Source organism: Stigmatopora argus, chromosome 13 (assembly GCF_051989625.1).
Source record: "Stigmatopora argus isolate UIUO_Sarg chromosome 13, RoL_Sarg_1.0, whole genome shotgun sequence".
Classification (NCBI taxonomy): domain Eukaryota; kingdom Metazoa; phylum Chordata; class Actinopteri; order Syngnathiformes; family Syngnathidae; genus Stigmatopora; species Stigmatopora argus.
In genome coordinates this window covers 4,475,328-4,487,528 of record NC_135399.1, presented here as the reverse complement: position 1 = coordinate 4,487,528, position 12,201 = coordinate 4,475,328, and the positions used below count along the sequence as shown (strand labels likewise).

Sequence of the window (12,201 nt, the reverse complement as noted above, 5' to 3'; positions counted from 1 at the left end):
CATGAACCGGAAGTTTCAAGGGCATCAACATTTGCCGACGTAGTCTGTGAGCACAATTTTCTTTGCGTAATATTAGGAGATTTACGTAATATAGGGGAGAAAAGTCATAAAATGTATAGGTAAACTCATTACATTACATATTTTTGCAATACTCAAACTGGAAGTTGTTCAGGGTCCGCAGACATCAACTTTTGGTGACATTTGGTCGGTGTGAAAATTTTGATTTTGGATGTTTATGTGATTCCTGCTGATAAAATTTTGATGAGAACGACTATTGTTAATATAGGCGACATAGTTTTAAATTAAAAGATTTTCAGATGGTGGTTTCCTTTCAGATTTTTAATGCAAAAAGTGTGCCACAGCTCAAAAAAGGTTGCGAGACACTGATTTAGTGTCCAATCAGCCTACATGCATGTCTCTGGAATGTGGGAGGAAACCAGAGTACCCAGAGAAAACCCACACAGACCCAGGGCGAACATACAAACTCCACACAGGTGGACCGACCTGGATTTGAACCCAGGTCCCTCACTGTGATGCTGAAGCGCTAACCATTCACCCACCGGGCCGCCTACTGAAAACCAGCATTTGTAAAAAATTTAACTGAAACATACATTTGTTAAATGCATGTGAATGTACGTATACATCGAGATAAGGGTTTATATTATTTATTTATTTAGATCTTTTATATATTTGTTTGTTTATAAGAGCAAAATCGGGATCAAGATGACACTATCTGAGCTCTCCTAGTGTCGAGGGGAGTATCTGCCTGAGCTAGGCTGCGGGAGACGATACTTTGCCATCTCGACATCCATGTCGGCAAAGGTATAGGGATCGTAGTTGTGGTGTTGGTAATTTTGGTATGTGCTGTTGTCAACGATTTCTTCTGGCTCAGCAAGTGCCACTGCTGCATCTTCTGCGGAAGCAAGCCAAGTGCATAAAAATGAGTTCAATTATGTTTGCAAAATGTACTTTCTTGTTTGATGTTCTCAAAATAAAAAAATAAATAAATATACAATACATATTTACTCGCATATAAGCCACCCGCGCATCTAAGGCGCACCTTTAAAATTGTTGAATTTCACAATTTCTTGGGTTTAAGCCGCCCCATTTCACAATTTTCACCTCCACATTCATGGTTTTAATAGGGAGTACAAATGTGTTACTTTGAAGGGAAAATCTTGAGAAAAATCCTCACAGGTGGTATTTATGGGATACTGTATGAATCAAAAGCACATTATTAGGGTCAATATCATAAGCAAGTTAATATGCCTGTATTTGTAAATGCAAAATATCAAATTATTCGATCTGAAAAAAGAAATAAATCTATCTTGATGAGAACCTGATGCTTTTTAATGACAGAAATGACAATTTTCTTACCCAAACTTTACAATATTTTGGCAGCCAAATTGCTTCTAATGTCGAAATATCTAATTTTTTCGATGGTTCATATTACTGCATTATTATTATATTATTCTTTCGAACAAGAAATAAAAAGAAAAAATCAAAACGGAATTGTGTTTTATTTCATAATTACAAATATACAATAATTTCCTTTCAAAAAGGAAGTAACGTAAACACAACTAGGAAGTGTGTCCGTTGTGTTCACCAAATGTCTCGGTGCAATAATAGCATTAGGTACACATTACGCCAGTATCAAGGCTGATATTTTAATGATCGACCGCAAAACCTTCGATCAGCCTTAACAACTATTGAGATCTCCTGACTTGGTAAACGCTACGAACACATCTACTCGCATCTGGCCAGTCAGAGCACGTTTAACTAGGTAAGACGGTGGCGCCCTAGGTAAGATGACGTCACCCTGAGCGAGCAGTGACAGGCACAAGTGAGTTTTTTCACGTTTTATGCAAGATGCATTTTTTTTTTCTTGAATTCCATATATTGGCGTCCAAATAAATTTTGTCTAGCAATTTATCTGTTTATCTTTTCTCTATTTTGAATAAATGACCGTATCGGCCGCATAGTCTTGGGTTATGGCGTTTTGTCTTTGTTACATTTGTGCATGTCGTCTTTTTATGCGCATATAAGCCGTACCCTCGTTTCAGTCATCATTTTTTTTGTCCAACAAATGCGGCTTATATACATGCGAGTAAATATGTGTACAGAAAACCAGATACTTATATATTTAAAACACCAAACATTATGTAGTTTAGTCTATAAGCCGCTATTTTTTCCGCTCACCTTTTGAACCCGGCGCCATTTGTAAGAAAGCGACTTATTTATGAATTTTGGGGGTTAAGCAAACTTCATGTTCAACTTCAAATATAATACACTCATACTAGGCAAAACAAAAAGCAATGCACTTAGGGGGTGAATAGTTTTGCACAGCAGTAAAATGAATAATTCTATGTATAATTGTCTTTCTACTTCACAATTGTACTCCACTTTGCATTGTTCTTTCACATAAATTGTATGTTTGGGGTTGTAACTTGAGAAAATGTTAAAGGGGTTTGAATGATATTGTAAATACTAATAAACACGAGATGTTTTTAATGGGTTTTTTTGGTCTTTTTTTGCAGGATGGACATGTTAAGGTTAGTTGGACTTGAATATGTTCATCTTCGGGGACAAGAAGATCCCCAGAGAGAAAGGTTACTGACTAATTAGATTTAACACTGGATTGTGTACCCTCAAGTGAAGTGTCTTTCTGTAGTTCTCCTCCCAAAGGGTCCAGCAGCTCACTAGTACTCTCCGATGAGGGCAAGACCACGGTTGCAAGATCAGTAGGTGCTCCACAGGGGGGAGCATCATCCATTGGCAATGCAGGAGTCTTACCAGAAGTCTCAACACTTCTTTGAATGACAGATTCATCTTCTACAAACAGGGGTGCAGTATTTGTACTAACTTTGGCACACTCAGGAGTCGGAATTTCTAGAACGGCATCAGTTGATTTTTGTTCTGGAGCTGTAACCTTAGTCACAGCTTCAACTGCAGAATTTTCAACACCAAAAGGGACAGTGGGAGATTTTGATTCTGTGGCAGAATTAGTTTGAGCTTGCAATTCAGTTTCATTCATCTCTGACATGTCTTCAGACACCTCCTGGAATTGTGGGACAGAATCCACCAGGTCTTCAACGGCACTAAAATCTTCTACCTCCCTGGTATTTCTAGAAACTTTCGCATGTGCAACCTCTTCTGGCAAGGCATCAGAGGCAGTATTTGCTTCCTGTTCTGGTAAAACCTCCTTATAAGCTGCATCTTCTTTATTTACAACATTTACTTGTGTATTCTGTGGGAATTCTGGTACCTCTTGCACAGAGGCTGACTTCTCAACTGTAAGAGAATTCTCTTCAGAGTCTGAGTCTGAGTCTGAGTCCGAGTCCGAGTCAGAATCAGAAGAGTCACTGACCAGTGCTGAATGATGGTTAGGCTTTGTTTGGTCACCAGATTCACAATTGGGTGCTTTGGTTGTGGCTACATTGCCTGTAGTTCCAGCTAAATTGAAAGTTTCTTTTACCATGTTGGAATGTGTATATTTCTGCATAGTATTTTCTATTTCACTATTATCAATGACAGGTAATGTATCTGATAATTTGCCTGTATGGGCATTGGACATTGAATCTGCAATACCCAGTGGCTGTCTTAGAACAGATCCCTGGTTGGAAACCCTCATAGGGAAGGAGACTGATGTCTTGTATTTAAGAAGGGTTGATCTCTCATCTGGATCATTTGCTGGTGAGCAAAATACAACAAAAGGTTACAGGTGAAAGAAAAAATAAACATGAAAAAATAAGGCATGATATTCGGCGAAAACTGTTCGTGATCTTAAATTTGATTAAAATTTAACGGGTGCTATCTAAACACGTTGGTTTCCCTGTTTTTTTAGTGATATTTGTATTTTTGCGAGCAAGTCATGAGTGAGTCGGTATTGTAGCTGTGTATCTCCTAAATAACCTGGGCACACCCAAGGACAATGCGAGTAGAATCCCCCTCCTCCTTTAGAGCAGTGCATTGACTGGAACTAACGTTCCAATGACTCCCTGGAATTATTGAATGAGATGTGACAGAAAACTGTAGGACATGAAGAAAAGCCATGCGGAGAACTTGTAAATTCTGCAAAATTAGGCTGGCCAGATTTGATCTCACATCTGCAGAACAGTGGATTGATTAGATGTTTACATGTCCAGCTCACAGTTATGAGATCAAGTGCCCTTCTGTGTTGAATTTGCATGTTTTTCTATGCCTTTGTGGCCTTTCTGTGGGGACTCACGTTTCCAAAATAATGCATGCTAGGCTGATTGAACACTCCATAGTGTGTGTGTGAATAGTTTTTTGACTCACTGTCCCCTGTAATTGAATGGCAAACAATTCAGGGCGTACCCTAGTGTCATAGTTAGAATCTGAGTCAGTTTGAGTTAAATGTTAATTTTCATTTATAGGCACAAACAAAATAATAATAATCCAAAAAAATGGGACTCACAATCTATGATCTGATTAGAACTGTGAGTTTTCTGATCACTACTTAAAAGCCTTTGCTCTGGAGCTCAAACTTTAGATCAGGTGCATTGTTTTTCCACAGAACATGCAAGATTGTTCTACATCTTCAATTAAATTATGAAAAAATCTGCCACAAAAAAACTAAATACTTAAATGTTCCTACATACTTTTTTCAGCAGTTTTTATAACCTCTCCATTTTGACTGGTGCACAAAGCAGAAGTCCTGGTCCTCAGGGGGCTCCACCTCTCCAAGTGGTAACACTACACAGAAAAAAGCACAATATTGGTGAGCGCAAAACACCACATTTTCATTAGAAGCAGTTGAAGAAAGTAGATTGTGAAATTCATAAATTCATTCATTCATTTTCTCATCCTGACAAGAGTTGCAGGGGTGCTGGCGCCAAACCCAGCCAACTTTGGCCAGGAGGAGGGCGTGACCGGACGTTTGGTCGCCCGGACGTTTGGTCGCCCGGACGTTTGGTCGCCCGGACGTTTGGTCGCCCGGACGTTTGGTCGCCCGGACGTTTGGTCGCCCGGACGTTTGGTCGCCCGGACGTTTGGTCGCCCGGACGTTTGGTCGCCCGGACGTTTGGTCGCCCGGACGTTTGGTCGCCCGGACGTTTGGTCGCCCGGACGTTTGGTCGCCCGGACGTTTGGTCGCCCGGACGTTTGGTCGCCCGGGTGAATATAATTTTGAGAGCTGGTTTCAACAGTAAACTCTGTCATGTTGCCAAACGTCTGGCGACCAAACGTCTGGCGACCAAACGTCTGGCGACCAAACGTCCGGGCGACCAAACGTCCGGCGACCAAACGATCGAGTTCAGGAGGAGGGGGACACCCTGAATTGGTAGCCAGCCAATCACAGGACACAAGTAAACGAACAACCAGTAGCGCTTACACTCAAAGTATAAATTAAGTACAAGTATAAAATAACAAAAGAAATGGCTGAATGTTAAGACCAAGGGCATACATGTGCAACTATGTATACGTGTATACACATGTGTGCACTGCTAAGCAGTTTCTCTGCCTGCATAGTGCTAGTCAATTAATCAATCATCTTCTGTACCACGTATCCTCGTAAGGGTTTAGGAGTTGGCAGAGCCCATCTCAGCTAACTTCAGGTGAAAGGCAGACTACACCCTAGACTGGTCACCAGTCAACCGTAGGGCACACAGCGAGACAAACAACCATCCGCACTCAATCATACCGCCACCAGTGGGAATAGAGCCTGTGGCTACCCTAACCAAAATCAGGCAAGTGAACCTCTATAGCAGGTGTGTTCAAACTTTTGTCTTCCAAAATCTACTTTTCCAGGAGTCAACCATCCACAATCTACTTTTTTTTTAACCGGCCACTGACAAAGCTCAGCAATTATTCATGCTAATATACCTCACATTATACTCTATCAACATCAGAGCTTCCAACTACAGTCATACCTTGTGATACGAGCTTAATGCATTCCGGGACCGAAGTCGTATGTCGATTTACTCGTATCTCAAAACAACTTTTCCCATAGAAATAAACTAAAAACAAATTAACAAATTTGTTCCAACCCTCTGAAAAAACACCTAAAAAGGATATTGGATTGGAAAAACATTTTTATTTGTTCATAGACACATTTACACGAGGGCGTTGCGACCAGAAAGACAGTGCCCGTTGTTCTCAAAAGGAGCCTCTTGCGTTGGCCACACCTGGCTGCATACTTATATCAAAATATGTCTTGTATCTCAAGGTAAATATTTGCTCGAAATTTTACTCGTACCTCAAATTGCTCGTATGTCCAGGTATTACTGAACTCCGGAATTTCAGGAGTTCACCCAGAAATGCAACACAAACTCAAGGACTCTGGACAACATCTCTATACTCCGGAAACACCAAAAATTTGTCACTTAAATTCTTTTGGGAGCAATCATTTTAGAAAAGTACCAAATTTCCAATTTAAATGCCTCGAAATTCACACCATCAACATTTGATTCAACTGCACTATAAACCGGAAGAATTCAGTAACACGATTGCATTGTGAATCAGCCGAGCATGATACTATCAGTTTGATTTAAATTGTCTGGGTTTTTTTTACATTTTATATCGAATTTGTGCCAATCGCATTCACCCCTAATGAAAAGATAAAACTCCTAAAAGGGTACTCCTGAAATGGGGTCGGCAGCTCTGCATCCAAGTTACAAGTTCTGACGAATGATTCGTCTTTGCGACTTTATCGGGGCAATCGATTCGGAATCAATTTCATAGGTAGCCTCTATCGCTTTAACATTTTCGTTTTTTAAATTTATTTTTTAAGGGAAGTATTATTAAAGCTGACTAAAGTCTTTTGTTTTGAAACAAATCCTATCACTTCCACAATTTGGGTGAAACTTTTGAGAAATCCAGACACTCGTACAACTTTATTTCTTCTTATTCGACGAAATAACCCATGTTGACGCCATCTTCAAAGGGACCGACATTTGCACATTGCATGACATGCAAGTGCAACTTCAGTGTGGCACATAGTGGAATTACTGACTGCAAAACACACCTACATAGAAGGACCCAAACACAAAGAAAAACTTATTTTCACTATGCTTTACTTTTTAATAGTTTGCAAAAAATACAATATTTCAATTCATGTAAAAAAATGATAACAGTTTGATTTCAATTGTGCTGCGTTATTTTTTATCGATTTTGCCTGAATCGCATTGACTCCGGATAAACTCCGGAAATGGGACAAGGGTACTTATAAAATGGGGTCGACGGAGGTTCGCAACATGTATGGAGGCAGTAGGGAAAATCCACTCTCGATTCATGATAAAGTTCACTGCGTACATGACAAATTCCTAATTAAGGAAACCGACAGAAGGGAGGGATCAAGATGTTATTGTTGTGCGATCTACCAGTGGTTCCTTGGCTATCTACCGATAGTTCCTTGGCGATCTACGTAATGGGCTCTACACCATCAGGCGGCATACAGTGCTAGTCCTGTTCTTGATTTGATGACTATGGGTCTGTCTCCATGATGTTGTGTATGAAGACACTGGAAGGCTTGCACTACATTTTTATTTTCAATTAAATTACTGTCATGAGAAAAAGGAAAATAACTATTTTTCATGCAAACAAATTTGTGTGCGAACTTTACATGGTGGTATTTTGTTTTTCAAAATTAAGAAACTCCTGAGTTCCTCCCATTTTCCAAAGACATGCATTGTAGGCTGATTGGACACTAAATCAAATACTCACCATAGCAGGAAATCGTTTTTGGAACTAAAGATAAACAAAAACTTGATATTTTCATTACCTCTTATTTTCAAAGTAAATGCGTGCAGTCACTGTATTAATCTGAAAAAAAATATTACTCAATGGACTAGTAATTAACTTAAAACCCGACAGTAAAATCGTTACAAATATTTGTTTTTTTCAACAGATTTGCCAATTCACTGTCAAAATATTATTCTTTTCAAGGCGTACTCAGTCACAGTAAAGAGTTTTTTGGGGGATAGCACACCTGCAATATGATCACGATTGCTATTTGTAATTAATAATTACTATTATTCATATCTTTAGAACACGAGAACTCGGCCTGCATGCAAACATTGATTATTAAGGAGTGGGAATCATTCCAGACATTACGCAAAGTATTTTTTTTCTTGAAAGTAGAGTGGACATTACCTTCAACTTCCATAGTTGCCTTGAGAATAACATGAAGGTCGACATTTTGTTTCTTCTTCTCTGTTTTTACGGTCATAAATATCACGTATATACATGACTAGATGTATGATAAGAATTACAAGCCAATGAGAAGGGCGTCATTCTTTGTTGGCCATCTTGCGTCGGGGCCATGGATAGCCACTTCTCAATTTCCAATCCATTTTCAAACAGCTTGGTTCGTCAACAACTTCAAAAATGCAGTACTGCATACTTAATATTTATAAAAATTCCTCTCAGCCCAACCTGAATCATAGCCATGTTAATGATGTATGCTATTTAATCTATAGCATAGGTCAACCGTTTGTAAACAAGCATCTTAGTGGAGAAAATAACTATTGAAGTCTCATCTCATTTTCTGAACCACTTTATCCTCATTAGGGTCGCGGGATGCTGGAGCCTATCCCAGCTGACTCCGGGCCAGAGGCAGGGGACACCCTTCACTGGTGGCCAGCCAATCGCAGGGCACAAGGAGATGAACAACCATTCACTCTCACACTCATACCTAGGGGCAATTTAGAGTGTCCAATCAGCCTACCATGAATGTTTTTGGAATGTGGTAGGAAACCGGAGTACCCAGAGGAAACCGGAGTACCCGGAGGAAACCCCCCGTGCAGGCCCGGGGAGAACATGCACAGATAGACATGACCTGGATTTGAACCCAAGACCCCAGAACTGTGAGGCCGGCACGCTAACCACTCGCTCCACCAGGCCACCCATTGAGAGTTAAATTATTCAAGTCAATTCGGTGGCTCACATTTCTGTGGGTTTAGATCAGCTTTGGGTGTGTCTGAATGGAGTAGCTTCAGGGTTTCCAGGTGCGAAAGACAGTCTGCAGCCCAATCACAGTTGAACAAAAACAAGCCAAAGTTACAACATCCCATTTAAGATAAGATTTTCTTCGAGAATTCACAACTATATTGATATTATAACAAGAAAATAAATACGTAAATTAACAGTTGGGGGACCAACCGGTAGAGCAGGGGTGAGCAATTATTGTATAATTATTGGAGGTCTACCTCCGTATTAATGCCCACCTCTGGTCCATACAGTTTTCCTTTTACTATTTTACTGTATTTTCTCCCATATAAGCCGTATTTGTAACAAAAAAAGATGACTCAATCAAGGCTATGGCACAAGACTTACAGGGTTGCTATACTCTCATTCTCTTAAACGCATACCTTGGGGCAATTTTACAGTGTCCAATCAGCCTACCATGCATGTTTTTGGAATGTGGGAGCAAACCAGAGTACCCAGAGGAAACCCACACAGGTCTGGGGAGAACATGCAAACTCCACACAGATGGACATGACCTGGATGACATGACCCCAGAGCTGTGAGGCCGACGCTAACCACTCACGCCACCGGGCCACCCTCTTTCACCAGTAAATGTCGGCAAATTAACATTTACTATCTGTTAGTTATTTTCTGTTTTGTAGTAAGAAAACAACCAATACTGGATTAATTAATTCCTTATGATAGTGACCCTAATAATGTGTTTTTGATTCATACAGTATCTCAGAAATTCCACGCGCGATTAATTTTCTTATGATTTCCCCTTCAAAGTAACACATTTGTACTCCCTATTAAAACCATAAATATGGAAGTGAAATCAGGGGGTCGGCTTATATGCGAGAAATTGTAAAATTCAATGATTTTAAGGCAATTTTAAGGATGCAGCTTATACGTGTGGGCAGCTTATATGTGAGTAAATGCGGTAATCCATTGGCCCAACAGTAAAACTAAATTGCTTACTAGATTTCCTGTTTTTTTAATATTCTGGGCAGCCCGACCAGTATTCAGCATGTCAGCCTTACAGTTCTGGTGTCCTGGGTTCAAATCCAGGACGGTCCTCCTGTGTGGAGTTTGCAGGTTCTGCCTGTGCGGGTTTTCTCTAGGTACTCTGGTTTCCTCCCACATTCCAATAACATGCATGGAAGGTGGATTGGTCACTCTAAATTGCCCTGAGGTAGAGTGTGGGTGTGAATGGTTGTCCGTCTCCTTGAGCCCTGCTATCGGCTGCCCACCGATTCAAGGTGTCCCCCGCCTCCAGGCTGAAGTCAGCTGGGAGGTACACGGTCAATTGGTCGCCGGTCTTTTGGTCGCCGATCTTTTGGTCGCCGGTCTTTTGGTCGCCCGGAAGGTAAGTGATAATTACCATTTAAATCGTTGCTCAAATTCCCTAAATACAAACGGCGAATTACTATTTAGTCATACTTAATGCCCCAGTAATTATTAGGCTAAAGAAAAGTTCCAAATTTCCCGGATTTTTATTGTTTTTTTTTGTTGGAGAACTTGTTAAGACCCTGACTGACGAAGCTTCTTTAAGGGACAACGCATGTACATACAAACTCTTCTACACTCACACGTCGGCTCAGTGAAACAGCTCATGGCCATTGTTGGCTTTTATTGATGCGTAGACCGTGTTGTTTTACCTTGTTTTGTCGTCGGTCTTTTGGTCGTCGGTCTTTTGGTCGTCGGTCTTTTGGTCGCTGGTCTTTTGGTCGCCGGTCTTTTGGTCACCCGTTGTTGCGGTCGGGGCGACCAAAAGACCGCGACCAAAAGACCGGCGACCAAAAGACGGCGACCAATCGACCGCACACGAGCTGGGAGAGGCTCAAGAACCCCATTGATCCATGTGCGGTTAAGCAGGTCAGAACTTCTGATTTATTTATTTATTTAATTCCCTAGTTTGTGGTATAGTACCACTATTGTAGCACTGGTGCCATTTATAACTTGCCATTCATTTCTTTCCCATAATTAATTACACCTGAACACTTTGGAGACGTGAGTATGTAATTCTATCTTTGGAGTGATCAGGTGCAGCTTCACTTGATCCTAGCACAGGGTCCCAGCACCTGCTCAGGTGTCTATTTGTGTGGACCTATATGTACAGTTGGAGTATAGGCAGATAATCAGAAAAGAAAAAGAAGAAAACACATCGTGAAGAGAGCCAGTGGCAGGATTATTATCACATTGGATTATGTCACAATAATGATGAAGAGCTTTGCCGAGTTAAGTAAGTTTGGACATGATTGACTTTAACCCAAAGTACAATTTGTTTCAGTCTTTTCCGTTTTTTTTTGTTCCTTTACATCCCTCATTGTTTATTTTATACTGTGACACTTTCTACTTAGCCTAGTTGATATAAAATTATCAATTTACACCTAATATATTTATCTTTTTCTCTTCTTTTTTCTTTGAAGTTCTTGCAAACAGTGCTTCTTCTGTGAGTGAACTCCCAACTCCATCAACAGTGAGTAAATAAAAAATGCTGTAAATGACATATACGTATATTGTGTGTGTGTTGATGCAGCTACCATAGTGCTTATCCTCACAAGGGTCAGGGGAAATGGGGGGATTGGCAGGTGCTTAAGCCTATCCCAGCCAGCTGTAAGCAGTAGTTAGATTTTTGACAGTGATGGCCCAGTTTTTAGTGTTCAACATTCACCACTACTTGTAATAATTGATATACCATAGATCAGTGGCGGTCCGTGCATTTTTTCGTAGCGCCTTCAATGGGTAAAATCCACTTCCTAGCAGCATTTAATGATTAAATACAAATCCTGAAGATTTTCAGACATTACAACCGGGCCGTAGGTGATTTTCCCGGGAAAAGACAGTGATGAACGTCAATGGCATACCGGCAAACATTGCCCGAAAATTGGGTAAAATCCAGCCGAAAACAGCATTTATTGATTAAATACAAATACTGGAGCTTTTTAGACATCAGAACCGGGCCCGGAGTATCATTTCCCCGGGAAAAAGACAGCGATGAACGTCGATACATCCATACGCGAAATGGCAAAAATTGCACTAAAATGGGGTAAAATCCACTTCCTAGCAGCATTTAGTGATTAAATACAAACACTGGAGCTTAAATACAAACACTGGAGCTTTTCAGATATCAGAACTTGGCCCACAATTGAAATATTATTTAGGAATATAGCCATATTTTACTCACCAAAAATCCTTTTTAACTGTACACAATATCCGTTCTCCTTTCTTTCTTCCTTCTTTTATATCGCCATCGAAGCTAGTGCTGAAAGTCGA

The 12,201-nt window shown here is 40.4% G+C and overlaps 1 protein-coding gene across 2 annotated transcripts; it reads right to left on the bottom strand.

The window, feature by feature from the left end:
* Positions 1-649: 649 nt before the first annotated feature.
* On the bottom strand, positions 650-8,216 carry ndufv3 (NADH:ubiquinone oxidoreductase subunit V3). 2 transcript variants are annotated; one of them, XM_077616517.1, is made up of 4 exons: positions 8,113-8,216; positions 4,623-4,716; positions 3,589-3,690; positions 650-913 (listed from the first exon to the last, which is right to left on the bottom strand). In XM_077616517.1, exons 1-4 carry the CDS (start codon positions 8,155-8,157, stop codon positions 744-746), a joined length of 411 nt encoding a protein of 136 aa, XP_077472643.1. In that variant the 5' UTR covers positions 8,158-8,216; the 3' UTR covers positions 650-743. The 2 variants fall into 2 exon arrangements, with proteins under 2 accessions (XP_077472643.1, XP_077472642.1); XM_077616516.1 differs by lacking the exons at positions 3,589-3,690; positions 4,623-4,716; positions 8,113-8,216 and adding an exon at positions 2,647-3,582.
* Positions 8,217-12,201: the final 3,985 nt, after the last annotated feature.

Coding starts and splice junctions, on each gene's coding strand:
- ndufv3 (XM_077616516.1), bottom strand. CDS start 3,574: ATGTCCAATGCCCATACAGGCAAATTATCAGATACATTACCTGTCATT. Junction 914..2,646: donor GAAAGACACTTCACTTGAGG/GTACACAATCCA, acceptor TTGCTTCCGCAG/AAGATGCAGCAGTGGCACTT.